Source organism: Prionailurus viverrinus, chromosome D4 (assembly GCF_022837055.1).
Source record: "Prionailurus viverrinus isolate Anna chromosome D4, UM_Priviv_1.0, whole genome shotgun sequence".
NCBI lineage: Eukaryota > Metazoa > Chordata > Mammalia > Carnivora > Felidae > Prionailurus > Prionailurus viverrinus.
In genome coordinates, this window is record NC_062573.1 from 77,436,941 (window position 1) to 77,453,589 (window position 16,649).

At 47.8% G+C, this 16,649-nt stretch overlaps 1 protein-coding gene across 6 annotated transcripts in view; it reads left to right on the forward strand.

The window, feature by feature from the left end:
• The window catches only part of DOCK8 (dedicator of cytokinesis 8), a 230,314-nt gene that overhangs the window by 203,753 nt on the left and 9,912 nt on the right, over positions 1–16,649 (forward strand). For all 6 annotated transcript variants that reach the window (XR_007146129.1, XM_047829190.1, XM_047829191.1 and 3 more), the window contains 7 exons: positions 1,572–1,715; positions 2,958–3,089; positions 3,550–3,684; positions 5,315–5,404; positions 9,319–9,555; positions 11,948–12,091; positions 13,366–13,472. Coding sequence is in view for 5 of the 6 variants with exons in the window: in XM_047829190.1 (XP_047685146.1) it covers positions 1,572–1,715; positions 2,958–3,089; positions 3,550–3,684; positions 5,315–5,404; positions 9,319–9,555; positions 11,948–12,091; positions 13,366–13,472 (989 nt within the window). In the remaining variant the exon portion in view is untranslated. The remainder of the gene's footprint in view (positions 1–1,571; positions 1,716–2,957; positions 3,090–3,549; positions 3,685–5,314; positions 5,405–9,318; positions 9,556–11,947; positions 12,092–13,365; positions 13,473–16,649) is intronic.

Sequence of the window (16,649 nt, forward strand, 5' to 3'; positions counted from 1 at the left end):
ATGTATTTTGTATGCTATATTTATAATATATTGTATCCTTACAATAATACCTAATTTTTCCTTACTTTCTTCTTGGTATCTCTAAGCCACATGGTTCGTGAGTCTTTTCAAATTGTTGCAAATCTCAAAAATTTTTCGAATATATATTTTTTAATGCGTGTAAGTGGGCCCATGCAGTTCAAACCCATTGAACCACAGTTCAGTGGTGCTATAATTGATTAGTTATGCCTGCTATGAGTGTAGGAATAGAAAAGAGTGGCATGTGTGCTACCTGTTTGCAATCTCTAAGCTGGGAGGATTTCCCAAGTCTTTTACGCTCTATGTGCATTTCTTCCACAGCTGTGAGGTTGAAAAAAACGACTCTTAAGATGTCAAGAGTGAGAGTCACCGCAAGGACCAGAGAGGGGCTGAGGCCAGAGACGCACACAAGGATCAGAATTTAAGGAAGCACTCACTTTTAGAGTCACACGAGTTCAGAGTCATTACTTACAGGACCCTGAGAGTGAGTGCCTCCCTGAATTTTGTGCTCTTGGTTTTTTCGCTTGGTTCACGCTGGCCCTGGCCCTGGTTACTGTACTCCCTGCTGGAGACTTTAAACTCTATGGTTTGTGTAAAGGGAAAGCTGTGTATAGGAACAAAATGAGCGAAAACAATGGTAACTTCTGCATTGCCATAAACACGTCCACAGAGAGGACGTTCTCACTTGCTGTTATAGGACGGTTCGCCTGAAAGTCAAGTCAGTAGCATTATACTCCAGAGGTTCACCTGGCTATGGAAACAAGGAGTCTAGCTAACTGTTAATTGGCCTTTGCTTTTATTTTTTTTTTAATGTTTATTTATTTTGGGGCAAGAGAGAGAGAGGGAGAGGGAGAGAGAGAGAGAGAGAGAGAGAGAGAGAATCCCAAGCAGGCTCCATGCCGTCAGCACGGGGCCCAGTCCCTCAAACCATGAGATCATGACCTGAGTCACAACCAAGAGCTGGGCGCCTAACCGACTGGGCCACCCAGACACCCCTGGCCTTTGCCTTTTAAAAGCCATGACCCCAGGATGTCTGGGTGCTTCAGTCAGTTAAGCATCTGACTCTTGATTTCAGCTCAGGTCATGATCTCCCAGTTTGTGAGTTTGAGTCTCTGTGCTGACAACGTGGAGAGTCCTTGGGATTCTCTCTCTTCCTCGCTCTCTGCCCCTCCGCTGCTCCCTGGCTCATGCTCTTTTGCAAAACAAATAAATTTAAAAAAAAAAAAAAAACATGACCCCTGCTGGGTGTCCCATCGGGTCGTTTCACAAAAGTAACTCAACCATTGTTACGTCGAGGTACGTGTCCTTTACGTACATCCTGATGGTTAAAAAGAAAAGATGACCGTAAGTTTCGAAGACCAGTTGCTCAGTGTACTTTCGAGATGAATGGCAGCCAGAGCCTCCTCTGGGTAGAATTACAGACCTTGTAAAATCACAGGCTGGGTGAGGATCTTTGAACGTGGGCTGCCTCGTTGCTGCCTCTTGGGTCCCTGTGGTACCTCTCCTTAGCGTGGCTCCCCCGTTCTCCGGGCTTATAGTGCGATCTCTTTCAGAATATTTCTTCCAACGTGCTGGAGGAGTCTGCGGTCTCTGATGACACCTTGTCCCCTGACGAGGACGGCGTGTGCTCGGGCCGGTACTTCACCGAGAGCGGCCTGGTGGGCCTCCTGGAGCATGCGGCTGAGCTGTTCAGCACGGTCAGTGCCTACAGAGACCCCGGGGCCTCCCTGCGGACCAAGCGCCTCGTGGGATGCAGCCTTACCACCGAGCCAGGCGCGCCTGGTGCTGGGATGCTCAGGGGGCGGGGTGCCCCCCCCCCCCATGACTTTGACGTATGCAAATTGCATCAGCTCTCCAGGGAGCTGAGAAAGCTTTCATCGCTGCGGTATTCCGGTCCTCATGGTAGGCTCTTTGCCTGGGCAACAGCATCTCTGCATTATTTCCATTTTAACAGGGTGGAGGTTAGGCCGCAGAGAGGTGAGATGACTCGCCCAGGGTTACACCGCAAATGACGAGGTGTGTTCTCACCCCCTCGTTTTCCCTCTCATGGAGACAAACATGGGGGCAGAGCCTCTGGGAAGAGAGGGAAGGAATAGGTCGACCATCTTCCTTCCTGACAACTGGGTGATCCTCAAGTTTGTCACAAACCAGGACAAGCTCGGAGAATTGTGGGGGCCCACACCACTGAGACTCCCCCCATTCCCCTAGTCTGGGTCTAACCACCCCTAATAAGAGAAAAAATAGGTAGATTGAGTCCGTGAGATTCAGGGCAGGGAAGAAAGTCTCTTGCCCATTTTTATTTTGATAATCCCTCACTGCCCCCAGTTTTTAAGCCCTGTAAATATCTAATACATCACTGTGTTTCGCTGATCCAATTTTATGTTTACCTTTATATTTTTCTTTCTTTTCTGCTTTCATTTCTAAGTTTCCTACCCTACGCCCTCTATGTATTTTAATTATTGTTAATTATTGTTTTACTATCTTTTCTTTTTTCTGCTTTCCATTTCAGGATTCAGAGAAAGTGCAGTATACTTCTGTTTTATTCTTAAAATGCAAGAAAGTGAACTAGTTAGAACCCTACCAACTCCTTTCAGGCATGCGTTGAACATTGGGCTACAGAGTGACCCCTGATGACATTTAAACACGCTGAAGCTGTCTTCCTGAATAGTTACTGTTCCCTGCAGCCAATCTCCTGTCTGTTTTTATCCCTTGAAAACCCTTTTTCCCACTTAACATCATCGTAAAGGACCATTTAGCATGTGTCTAGTTCAGTGTGAGCGCTCCAGCCATTCCAGAGAAGCTCAGACATCACTCCTGCTCTTAAAACATCGTGGTGCCAATTAGTAATCCGTTCTCCAGCACTTACTGAACTCTGAATGTTCTTCTTAACTTGCCAAGGGATTAAATTCTTTTTTTCCTCTTCTTCTTCTCTTTCCAAGGGAGGACTGTACGAGACAGTTAACGAGGTCTACAAGCTGGTCATTCCCATCCTGGAAGCACATAGAGACTTCCGGAAGCTGACCTCCACACACGACAAGCTACAGAAGGCTTTTGACAGCATCATTAGCAAGGTAGTTGGGGACCCTGGCCAGTGGGTCCTGTTACCTGGCAGCAGGTGACCCTGTCCCAGAGATGCTTAGCCTTGCTTCCTCTGTAGGGAGGGATTGGCCTGGAGCACATCATTACTGTAGCTCTCACCTACTAAATGGAGAGGGCCTGGTAATAGAGGACCAGAGTGCAGACTGTGAAAGAAAGCAGCTTGAATTACTTTACAACCAGGAAACGTGAGAATCCTTTAAATTCACTTAAAATAAGTCCTAGAAATCTTTTGTGGCATTTTGATTGTTATTATTTCCAAAGTTTATTCCATAAACATTACTTTTTTTTTTTTAAAGGAGTGATTTTGGTTTGTGTTAGCCATAGGAATAAAATGCTTTGTAACACAACAGTGAAAGACTCCTGCCCTTTCCAAACCAGTAGATCTTCGAGAATTTCCTAGCTAAAAAGAGGCTTTCTTATTTTTCTCATTAGGGTCATAAGAGAATGTTTGGAACCTACTTCCGAGTTGGTTTCTATGGATCCAAATTTGGGGATTTAGATGAGCAGGAATTCGTTTACAAAGAGCCTGCAATTACCAAGCTACCTGAGATTTCTCACAGACTAGAGGTAAGAAAAGTGCTTGATATTATATACTTCACAAAAGCAAGTTTTTTTATTACAAAAAAAAAGAGTTATGGATTCATCGTTGATCTGTATAAAACTTTTCCACATTGCATTTATAATATGAAGGTATTAGGTGAGGTCATAAGGTAAAGCAGAATTTGGATAAATTTTCCCTAAGATTCTGTGTATGTTTATCAAAGTTTATAAATTTATATGGTGATTATTTATTTTTAAGACTCTCTAAAAGCCACTTGTTGTCACGTGCTTTCTTATAATTCTTTTGAAATTTTAGTAATAGTTTTTCGGTTTGAAGGTTTTTTTATTTTTTATTTTTTTAATGTTTATTTATTTTTGAGAGAAAGAAACAGAGCATGAGTGGGACAGGGGCAGAGAGAAAGGGGACACAGACCTGGAAGCAGGCTCTAGGCTCTGAGCTTTCCGCACAGAGCCTGACACGGGGCTCGAACTCATGAGCGGTGAGATCATGACCTGAGCCAAAGTCAGGTGCTCAACTGACTGAGCCACCCAGGTGCCCCTCAGTTTGAAGATGATTACCTTGACTTTGAATCTAGCCAGATTACTGAGTTATCCTTAGAAAATGTTATGGCCATCCTTTTGGTATCACAGGACGACACATCCCACTTCTAACACAGAGATACTCCGGTAGCCCTCTTCCTGCTGAGCTGATCCAAGGAGCCCTCCTCTATGGATTTTCAGAGTCACTCTCTAACCTCATAGGCTGGAAGCCCAAACCTGCTGTTTACGTTTGATCTATAATGTAGCAGAAAAAAAAACCAAAGCATGTTCCTGGAGGAACGGATGGAGAAAAAATAAAACAGCCCAGGGAAAAGTGAGAAAAGCAGACATTGAAAGGGCCAAGCACTTAGAACTCAGGAGGAAAGTCAAGAGGTGCCGGTCAAACCAAACCCTCTCAGGCTGAGTAAGTGAGTTCCCTGAACTGCTTACAATTAGCTCAAGATTCATTTCCTCATGCCTTCTTGCCATTGCTTTGAATTTACTCTTTTTCGTGACCGTAAAATTTAAAACACTTTAATTGCCAAATTGTCCCTTATGCTATCCATCCATGACAAATAAGACAAGAGACTTCAGTCCCTACTTGACTCAAAGGAACCATGGCCCGGAGTGGTTGGGTAACTTGTCCAAAGTCATTCAGCTCATGAGAAGGAAAACTAGCAATTGACCCCAGGCCACTTGGTTCCCTAATATGTTTCTTCAACATAGAACTAGAAGTATGTATTTTGTCTTCTTGTGGAGTATGGTTTGTCACATTCTGGGAAGCCTGGGGACCTCCAAGTTCCTGGGATACAAAAGGCAAGAAGGAAATTGTGCCATTCCCCTGAAGCTTCTCAGGAAATACGATGACATTGGTTGAATCAGACCTCAAGCATACTTATTATAAGGAAGCCTATGTCAGTTTGTCATGCTGTACTTCCTTATATTTTTATTTTTGTCTCCAGAAATGCTGAACCTGCCTCATTCGTTCAGGAGAACTTCCAATAATCAATGAGCAAATTCTTCCTTACACTTATTCCAAACTGACTCCACTTCTGAGACTCAAAGACTTGCATTACATTTAGGTCACCTTTATAATCTGTTGGTTCTTCTTGCCTAGGGATTTTATGGTCAGTGTTTTGGTGCAGAATTTGTGGAAGTGATAAAAGACTCTGCTCCAGTGGACAAAACCAAGTTGGATCCTAACAAGGTACGGGGAAATTTACAAAAAGTAACCCTCGGGCTCTGATTCTCTTTGTTCTTATGCCAAGAACATAAAATGACCTCTCTCTGGGCTCTCCAAGTCACTTAAGTGCAGCCATACTTTTTTGTCTAGGGTTCAGCAATTAAATGGTTAGATCATAAAGAAACCGTACTCAAAGGCAGGAACCAGAATAAGAGCTACCATTAATTAAACGTCAACTGTGTTCCTGGCGTTCCATCAGGCCCTTTCTTTACTTCATTTCATTTCATCCTCCGAGAGCCCTTTGAAGTAGGTGTTGTTATTCCTATTTTACAGAGGAGAAAACTGACGTACAAAATGAGTAAGTGGCATTCCAGGATCACGCAAGTGTCAAAGCCAACACTCAAGCTCAGAGTCTGTCATCCTCAAACCCATCCTCTTCATCATTGCCCTTTATTGCCTTTCTCTCCAAACTTTACACTCTCACCTTCAGACATACCGAAACGATGCACACTGCTCACTGCCACGTAGTGGCCCCCTTCTTTAGGCTGCGGGAATTTCTTCCAGCCCCGTGTAGGGCCCCTGTGCGGTTGGGGGAATATGGAAAGGACTCGGGCCTCAGTGTCCTCACTTTTCACACGAGGGTGTATTCTGTCCCACCCCCAGCTGGGTGTGCCGCGTGCAGTTGGACTTTCTCCACCGGGAGCTAGCGTCACCTTCCACAAGTTGCAGGCTCTTCTGACACTAGCCTCAGGCCACCTGCACTTCTGACCAAAGGGCTCGTAAACGTGGGGGTTCCTATGGCAGCCCTCGGATTAGGTAATCCACTAGAATAACTCACAGAATTCGGGAAAGTGCCTTAAGACAATTACAGTTTTAGGGGCATCTGGGTGGCTCCGTGGGTTAAGCGTCTGACTTCAGCTCAGGTCATGATCTCACGGGGCATGGGTTCGAGCCCCACATCGGGCCCTGTGCTGACAGCTCAAAGCCTGGAGCCTGCTTTGGATTCTGTCTCCCTCTCTCTCTGCTCCTCCCCCACTCATGCTCTGTCTCTCTCTCAAAAATAAGCATTAAAAATTTAAAAAAAAAAGACAATTACAGTTTTATGATAAAGGGTACACATAAGGCAAAGTCTGGGACAGACCCCAGGGCTTCCGTGCACCTTTCTTGTGGAATCTAGGTGTGTCCCCCCCTCCCAGCAGCTCAATACGTCCACCTGTCAGGAAGCTCCATGGAGCCTCGGTGTCCAGAGTTTAATGTCCGTGCATGATCGGTTAACTCGTGGGCCTTATTACTTAAGTCTCCAGCCCCCACCTCCCCTCCCTGGGAGAGACCAAAGTCAGCCCAAAGTCCCAACCCTCTAATCACATGATTGGTCTTTTGGGTGAGCTGCCCCCATCCTGGGACCCACCAAGCTTGAGTCACCTCATTAGAATAACAAAGATACTCCTATCTCTCAGGAAATTCCAAGGGTTTGGGAAACTGTGCCTGGAAAGGCAGACAAAGACAAGCTGCATTCCTTACTGCATTACTGGGTGCTGTCTTCCTACACAGCCCACCTCTTAGACAGATATGTCCACGAGGCTGTCTAAGCTGCTGGGAATAATGCAAGTTCAAGGCATTTATTACACGCTGGGGGACAGAGGAGTGTTTGCCATCTGGCAGGCCTGTGAAGTAAGAGTCCAAACCCTTCCCTCGCTTCTGTCCTCCAGGACACTCAGGAGATGATGCAAGGAGGGAGGAATTGACCAAATGTTAAGAGTTTGTTTTTCTACATATTTCAGAAGACTTGCTCACTTCAGACACCTTCCCTAGTCCAGGCCTGTAGTAATAAGTGTGGTAAGAGCTGAGCTAAGCTTAGAAGTGTCGGAGGTCCTTGGAAGATGGATGCCCATAGCACGCGCTGCGTAGAATCGCCAGCGATGTCCCTGATGCAGGGTGCGCTGTTCCCCTCTTTTCAAATGCCCACGGCAGGTTATGAGAGTTCTAGATGAGAAGCTGACCCCAGAATAACCGCCGGACTTCATCACACTAAATGGCCATTTACAGTCTGAGGTCAATTATGTCTTCCATCCATTTCAGTGGGCGGGTGTTATGGGATCTATGGTCATTGTCATTCTTTTTTTTTTTTTTTTTTTTCTGAAGAGGCTTTCTTTCTTTTTTTTCATTCTTTTGTTCTTCCTTTCTTTCTTATGGAGAGAGACAGAGAGCATGCGCAAGCAGGCGAGAAGGGCAGAGGGAGAAGGAGAGAATCTCAAGCGGGCTCCACAGTTAGCACAGAGCCTAATGAGGGCTTGAGCCCATGACCGTGGGATCATGACCTGAGCCCAAATCAAGAGTCGAATACTGAACCAACTAAGCCACCCAGGCGCCCCTAAGAGGCCTTCTTTCTTAATAAATGCCCTTCTTTAGTGTATGTGCAGATGTGCACGTGCGTGCGAATTTTAAAATGAGGTACATGTGGTGAAACTCACCTTTCTGGCATTTAGTTCTATGAGTCTTGACAAACACATGTAACCACCACCACAAAGAAAAGTTCCATCACCCCAAAATATTCCCCCACGCCCCTTCTTTCTACCTTTAGCCCCCTGACAGTCATTGATCGGCAGTCTGTCTCTGTAGTTTGGCCTTTTCCAGGATGTCACTTAAATGGAAACCTATACAAGTGGACCCATACAGACCTTTGGGTGTGGCTGCTGTCATTTCACATGATGCATTTGGGATTCATCCATGTTGTGGCAGTTTGCTCCTTTGTATTGCTGAGTGGTACTCTTTTTTTTTTTTCATTTTTTTAATGTTTACTTTTATTTTTCATTTTTTAAAACAATTTTTTAACGTTTATTCATTTTTCAGAGACAGAGACAGAGTGCAAGTGGGGGAGGGGCAGAGAGAGAGGGAGACACGGAATCCAAAGCAGGCTCCAGGCTCTGAGCTGTCCGCACAGAGCCCGACGTGGGCCTTGAACTCACGGACCGTGAGATCATGACCTGAGCTGAAGTCGGAAGCTTTACTGACTGAGCCACCCAGGCGCCCCTATTTTTCATTTTTTTAATGCTTATTCATTTTTGAGACCGAGAGAGACAGCGCATGAGCGGGGGAGGGGCAGAGGAGAGGGAGACACAGAATCTAAAGCAGGCTCCAGGCTCCGAGCTGCCAGCACAGAGCCTGACGCGGGGCTTGTACCCATGAACCACGAGATCGAGACCTGAGCCGAAGTCAGACGCTTAACCAACCGAGCCACCCAGGCGCCCCTATTGCTGAGCGGTCTTCTGTTGGATGGATGGATGTACCGCTTCCTGTTTCCCCATTCTCCACGGGAGGGACATTTGGGTGGTTTCCAGTCTTGTCCGTTATGAAGTCTGCTCTAGACAGTGTGCACGTAAGTTTTCATTTCTCTTGGGTGCACACATCAGAGTGGGATTCCTAGGTCGTATGGTCAGTGTCTTCTCTCTGGGTAAGAAACCACCGCCCTCCTTCAGAAGGGCGGTACCATTTTACTTTCCCACCATCCGTATACGAGAGTCCCAGCTCCTCTCCATCCTTGGCGATGCTCCGTATTGTCCGTTTCCTTTCGTGTGGCCATTCTCCTAAGTGAACAGTGGTCACAGTTGTGCCGAAAAGGAAAACTTGTCTGTTTGCGAACTTGCATACCAGGTTTCAGGGAGATGAGGTAGCTCTGCTTGGAGGGGCAGCTTGTGGATCTGACCTCACACAGGCACGCTGCCCCGTCCTTCTCACACTCCCTCCCGTCCCTGGGGGCGCAGAGCAGGGATGGCTGACGCCTGGCGGCTGACGTCTGACCCGGCTCTCTCAGCTGCTGTGGCTTTTGTGCACGCACAGGGGTGGTGCAGCCGCGCTGTGTTCTGGCATGCCTCCCCGGTGCATCCTGGGTGGTTTGCAACCGAGCTCATCTCCTCCTTCCCCCACCTTTTCCCCTCCAGGCCTACATACAAATCACTTTTGTGGAGCCCTACTTTGATGAGTATGAGATGAAAGACAGGGTCACCTACTTTGAGAAGAATTTCAATCTGCGAAGGTTCATGTACACCACGCCCTTCACCCTGGAGGGGCGGCCTCGGGGAGAGCTCCACGAGCAATACCGGAGGAACACCATCCTGACCACCATGCACGCCTTCCCCTACATCAAGACCAGGATCGGCGTCATCCAGAAGGAAGAGGTAATGGCCCCCGGACTGAGGTCACCACTAAATGCATGAGTCTCTCTCCCAGGGTGACACATACCCCTCCTCCGTGCTCCTTCGTGGTAGACTGGAGTGAGAACCCAAAACGGGACACGCTTGAGATATCACGGTGGTGGGTCGCGCTCTGACAGTCATGGCCCCAGGGAATCCCATGTAGGCAGCTACATGTTTCATAGCACCACTTTATATTGCAGTATTTTCTAGGTTGGATTTATATCTTTAATATAAATATAATGACATGACTATAGTATTTAACATGTGTCTCTTCATGACATGTTTATATGAAATATGCACTGAAATGTTAAATATTTGAATTTTTACGTATTTGGAGGCTTACAGTTGGGTTATTAATTGTTAGAGACGGAACAGCATGCGAGTAGCCCCACGAGTTGGTGGTGAGCTGGAAGAAGGGCCCCGTGCGAGGTAGAGGAGGAGACCAACTGACTTCGAGTCCCAGATTCCCCCCCGTGGCTTTGCCCAAGACACTCATTTCCCTTCAGTTTCCTCGTTTACATACTGACAGCGAGGACCCCTTTCCCTTCCCTGGTTCTATGTACAGAAGACTTTGAATCCCTTGTGATAGGACTGATCAAGAAGGTGTCTCAAAATTAGGCATAGGGTACGCATTTTATTTTACTTAAAAATACCTAAGTGTACATTTATTTGCCATTCAGTTTATATAGGGCCCCAGCCTTCCCTGTGGTTTGGGGTTGGCCGATGACAATTCACCTGTGTCTCTTGTATAAACCCCACCCGTAATGCGCTGTGCATGATTTTCAGTTTTCATTTCTATAAAGCAGAGGGGGAGCTTAGAGATACTTGCTAAACAATACGAGGGCAGAGTCCTTCTGGATTTTCATGACTTTTTCGCCCCTGGCCTTTTACGGTTGTCTCACACACACCTAATATGACAGGAATCTTTATAGCAACTCACTTTCATGATGCCCTGCCCCAGCATACGGCTTGGTTTTCAGAGAAACAATTCTGTTTCTTTCCACACCCACGGTTCATCGGCTTATGCATTATTTAATTAGATTAGGTCATTAAAATAACGAGCATAACAGGCATCATCAAGTGGGTGAACACACAGAGGTGAACTTTGATGAACAAATACCTCATCGGGCAGGAGCAGAAGTGTCTGAGCTCACTGCCCACCGGCTAGGGTGTTCAGCAACCACATCAGAGAGCGGGAGGTGAGGGAAGTCCTGAATGAGTGACTTGGTTAAGAGGAGGTTGGTCTAGAAGGCATCTGTTCTATTTCTTATTGTTTTGGACTTTTGAACATGAGGGCAGGGAGGCCTAGCACACGAATAAACTCATGGTCCCAGTAAGAGTCCTCACAGCTTTACCTTGGCCGTTGCTAGCTCCTTGAGAACCTCAGTGTGTTAGATTGCTAGGACTGTCGTGACAAAGGACCGTGAACCGGAAATGTATGGTCTCACAGTTCTGGAGGCCAACGTACAAATCAAGATGTTGGCAGAATTGATTCCTTCCAAGGGCTGTGAGGGGAAGGATGCATTCTGGGCCTCTCTCCTTGACTAGTATACGACTGTCTTCTCCTTGTGTCTTTATATCCTCCCCTTCTATGTGTATCTCTGCGTCCAAGTTGCCTCTTCTTGTGAGGACACTTGTCATATAGGGCACCCTTATGACCTCTCTTAAACTTGATTACCTCTATAAAGACTCTGTCTCAGATAAGGTCACATTCTGAGGTACTAGGAAATTAGGACTTCAGGATATGAAGGGAGGACAGGGTGGCCCTGTGACTTTCAGGAAGGACCCTACCCCAAACCCACAGAACTTGGCAACTAGGAGATTGACCCTTAAGAGGATTCTACTGACTAGGAATTCACCTTCAGAGTGAGTTGGACAAGACATAAATAATGCCAAAATCATGTATTATGGCGGGGGAAAAAAAAATCTTTTAAGGACGATGCTTCTGATACCTTTTCCAAATATAAACCAAGTAACTTGTTCAATAATGGGAAAGAAAACTGAAAAGCATAGCAAGAACATGGATTTTGAATGCAGACATCATTGCACTTAAATTCTGAGCTCCCTCCTCAGGACCTGTGTCATTCTGTGGCACTTAATTCACTTTACAAATCCCCCCCTTCGCTGTAAAATGGACAGAATGCAGAGGCTGTTTAAAGTAGTCAGCGAGAAATGTATGCCAAGTCCCTGGAACACAGGCAGTGTTCCAGAACTGTTGGGCCTCGCCTACCTCTTCACCCACCCAGATCATTTTGACTTACTCCGAAAGGCTCCTTAACCAGCTTCTTCAGATCCAGGTCTATCGTAGCCCCAGGTTCGTCCGTGGCTTACGAGACCAGACGGTGACTTCCCTACGCTTGTGTCTTATGTTCAGTTTGTTTTGACGCCAATTGAAGTTGCCATTGAAGACATGAAGAAGAAGACCCTCCAGTTAGCGGTTGCCATTAACCAGGAGCCCCCCGATGCCAAGATGCTCCAGATGGTGCTGCAGGGCTCTGTCGGAGCTACTGTGAACCAGGTGAGCAAAACCAGCTGGCCGCCACTCCTCTGCTCCCCGTTATTTTGGTTTTCGCTATATGTCTACACCCCCCCTCCCTGAGGTTGATGAGGAGGCCGATCCACGCATAAATGGTACCCCTAAACTTAGAGCCGCCATGTACGAGGCTTAGAACACTTTGAGGGGGCTCCTTCTGCTTCATGTAACAACCCCCCGTAGAAGAGAAGTCCCAGACATGAGCGGGCCACGTTGAAGAGAAGTCTTCACTTTGAGGCCAGACCTGGCGGTATGCTCCAGACCTGGGGTCCTGTTGCAGAGAGCTGAGTCATGCCCAATGGAGGCAGAGCTGTTACAGAGCTTGAGACCAACCGAAGGATGTCTGCAGGAGAGACGGGGAAGGGTCGGGACCATGCAGTCCCTGGGTCAGTCACCAGATGAGCCCAGCATGCCAGGGGCCTTGTCAACCACCGTGACCAGGGATCAGGCTTCCCGTGCCAATTCAGACCAAGCCAGATGTTCTCAAACCCATTAGAATCCTCACTCCCAAACTAAGCATGCAACTCAACCAGTCTCGGATGCAGGGAGGTGCTAGCTTCATACTTTCTGTCCGGTAAGCATCCTTAGTTTCAGATCCATATCTGCTCTCGTCTACACCTCCACTCAAAAGCTCACTGAATATCGTGAGTTTTTCCTCACTCAGTGCAGCCGGACTTCCCTGCAAAAACCGTACCCGGATACTATCGAGGGAGCAGAAATAGCCTAGAGGAGAAATGACTATTATATTGCCAAAATCAGAAAACAATTAGGAAGTCTTTGCTTTAAGTCCTGATCCTTTGATGAAAATGGAAGGCCTTATAAGCCCGTGACCATGAACTACATATGTACTACTGTGCCCATCTCTGACTCAAGCCACCAAATACACAAAATGGTGCTCACCACCAGGGCAGCTGGAGAAGTGAAGGTGAATGGATGGATCAGGACAACCCCCATTTTTAGAAAAAGAACTCGAAGCACATCCCCCGTGAGGTGTTACCTTTACACATGAAGATCCTATTATTAGCAGCTTTGATTAAGAAAATACATGTCTCCTAACCTATTCTCCTAAAACTCCAGACTCCTAAGAAATCAAGGTTTCCTGAGAAGTTCAAGACCTCCCTTGCTGTTTTTTTTGTTTTGATTGTGATCAAACTGACCACAGAATTCATTGCTCAAACGGAGGAGTCGCTCCAAGATTTTCTCCCAAGTAATTCAATTTTCATTCCAGTGTCCTATTGTTTTGTTACTTTTCCCATCAGGGACCATTGGAAGTAGCCCAAGTGTTCTTGGCCGAAATTCCAGCTGACCCAAAGCTCTATCGACATCACAACAAGCTGAGGTTATGCTTTAAGGAATTCATAATGCGGTAAGAAGGAAAATGGCCGGGAATGCGGTAAAACAGTGGTTCTCGAGGTGTGGTCCCCAGACCAAGCAGCTACAGCATCACCTGAGAACTCGCTAGAAAGGCGAATTCTCAGGCACCAACCAGACCTGCTGAATCAGAATCTCCAGAAGTAAGGCCCAGCAGTCTTGAATTTTAACAAGCCCTCTGGGGATTCTGATGCACAATCATGTCGAAGAATCACTACAGTGGGACAGTGATACGTGGGCTACTATTAAGTAACTGACATTTAAACTGTAAAGTACTTTCATGTTTATTGTCCCATGTGTGTCTCACACATCAAACAAGTATTATCACCAGCCTCGTTTTGCAAAAGGGGAAACAGAGGTTCAGAGATGGGAGGTGATTTTGCCTAAGGCCACATGGCTAGTTAGTAGGAGAGCAGAGTTCAAATTAGGACTAGGAAATTAGGACTTCAGGATATGAAGGGACTCTTGAATCCAGTTGGATTCTTCTGAATCCACATAGCCCACACCTCCATCAATGTGCTGATTGTCCACAATGCTTTCAAGTCCGCAAGGGGGTGGCACGTCTTTATAATTTTTAGTATCACACAATAACTTGTTTTTAGAATCTTAAGAATAGGCCCTGCCTCAAATTTGGTAAAGGCAAGATTCTAAAAGTGGGTTTTTTCAAAGGTATGGTCTCTCTGGCAGTTCCCATCGCCAGACAAGCCTCTGCTCCTGAATTCTGCAGGGGAGTTGGCATCAACTGTTCAGGGGGTGCCCAGATGACTCAGTGGGTTGAGCATCTGACTTTAGCTCAGGCCATGATCTCATAGTTCGTGAGTTTGAGCCCCGCGTCGGGCTCGCTGCTGTCCACATACAGCCTGCTTCGGCTCCTCTGCCCCCCTCTCTCTCCGCCCCTCCCCTGCTCATTCTCTCTCTCTCTCTCTCAAAAATGAATAAACATTTAAAAAAATAATAAAACCTAGCCTGTTCAGGCTGCATAGGTCTTGCAAACACAGGGGTGCATCTTTGAGCGTGGTTGACAAGCTCTTGCAATACAGACAGGTCTAGTGGGGTCTCCTGCGGTCCTAAAATGAAGCATTGTGAAGGATGCGATGGTCTTTCTCCCATAGGAGGGAACAACCTCAGGAGAACATACACCAGTATTTCTTTTCATCCAGAACCTTGGTGCAGCGGATCAGGTACAGGAATAAACTCAGCTGGCAAGTGGAGAATAAAGGAGGCTAAAAGTGGAAGTTTGTGAAATTCACTGGAGATTCATCAGAATGCTCGCGTTGGGTGAGACTAGAGATACCCCTCCTCCGCAGGCTCTGGTGAGAGATCTGCCCCACTTGCCGTGTATGGAGGGGACTCACTTGATCCTGCAGTGAGCCACAGCTGTGTCACGATAGCATGTGTCTGTGCGTCTGTGGGTCTGTGCACACACCCACACACATGGCACACACAGAGGTCATATTTATTAACGCCTCGGCGTTTGAATTGGGTCCTGGATCTGACAGCAATTCTGACATGACCCCAAAGCTACATTTTCTACAGTAACCAGTGCATGTTTAGAGACCAAAAACCTAGAAAAATATTGGGGGAATGTTTTTAAAAAAAATCAAATGCCTCTGCACGTATCTTCATTGAAAATTAGTTACGGAAACCCCTGGGTGGTTCAGCCAGGTGAAACTTCCGACCCTTGATTTCGGCTCAGGTCGCGATCTCGCGGTTCTTGAGTTGGAGCCCAGCGTCGAGCTCTGGCGCGGGCAGCGTGGAGCCTGCCTGGGGTTCTCTCTCTCTCTCGCTCTGTCCCTCCCCCGCTCACACACACACACTCTCTCTTTCTCTTTCTCGAAATAAATAAACCTTAAACATAAATAGATAAGTACGTAAATAAATGTAGTTACGGCTGGAGACCCCTGCAGCTGGCAGCGGCCCAGGCCTCTCGGCGCCTCTGACACACTTAGTGGGACAGAGGATGATGCCGCAGGTGTGATGTCAGTTGCGGACCATACAGCTGAGTGTCCCTCTGCTCCCTAAAGGGCACGTATCCGCACGACTAAACACCAACACGGTGCAGCGCATAGGACACACTGTTGAGAGCGCAGGGAATACAGGGCTCCAGGGTGCAGAAAGGAACAGGGGAAGCTTCTGTGGAAGCATCACTCAAACTTGGTCTTGAATATTTAGGTACAGCGGGAGGGGAGGGGTGGGAAGAGGGAGCCATGCCCCGTAAAGTAAGGCCCTCGGAGGGCCCGGGGGGCTCTTCTGAGTAAGGGCAGCATGTCCCGGGGAGCCTGCTGGGACAGGAGGAGAGAGACCCCGCGGTTCTGGCAGGTGGGGGTCTGAAAAGAGCTGAAATACAAAAGCCAGCTTGTGAAGAGACGTGATTTTGTTTCTTAGCCTGTGAATCTTAAACCATCACCACGAGCGGTGGGCGAGGCGACCTTCCTCTCCCCGCACCGTTTCACGGCTTCTCGAGTCCCCCCAGCAAGTTGCAACCCTTTCGTGACCGGAGGAAACACGCTGTCACATCGTTGGCACCCGGGGAATTTCCTCCCCACTCTCGGCTTTCCCCGGCCGCGGTGACGCAGGAGTGGAAAACGGGGGGTGGGGGGGGGGGGCTCGGATGGCTCTTGGGTTTCCCCGGGAGAGCTCCCGCTTCTCAGCGGACTCGGGCAGTGGGTTGATGAGCCCCGACTTCCAAGGGGAACATGAGCGGCCCTTGTGATGCCTTTTCGCCGAGAGCGGAAGCTGCCGCCCGCCAGGTGCCCCGCAGCCGGCCCGCCGGGCAGCGGCCTCTGACTCAGCTCCGCCGTCCTGGGCCTGGCACGCGGGCCACCTCGGCAGGTGCTCACCCAGCCGGGCCTGCCAGGTCGGGCCCTTGATCCCCTCCCGCCGTTTCCTGCGATAAGAAGGAACGCCTGGGGGTTTCAGAAGCCGAGATGGTGAGATACACCATTCTGTTTCCTTCCCCTGCTCCCCAAAGTACTCAAGCCATTTTAGACACGGCAACGTGAGCCAATCTGGGCTTTTTAGTGTTCTTCTTATGTTTCTGTCTTAGCTCGGGCTGATGTAACCAGATCCCAAAGACCGAGTGGCTGGAACAAGAGACATTTATTTCTCACAGTGTTGGAGGCCGGGGAGGCCAAGAGGAAGGTGCTGGCAGACGGGGTGGCCGGTGAGGGCT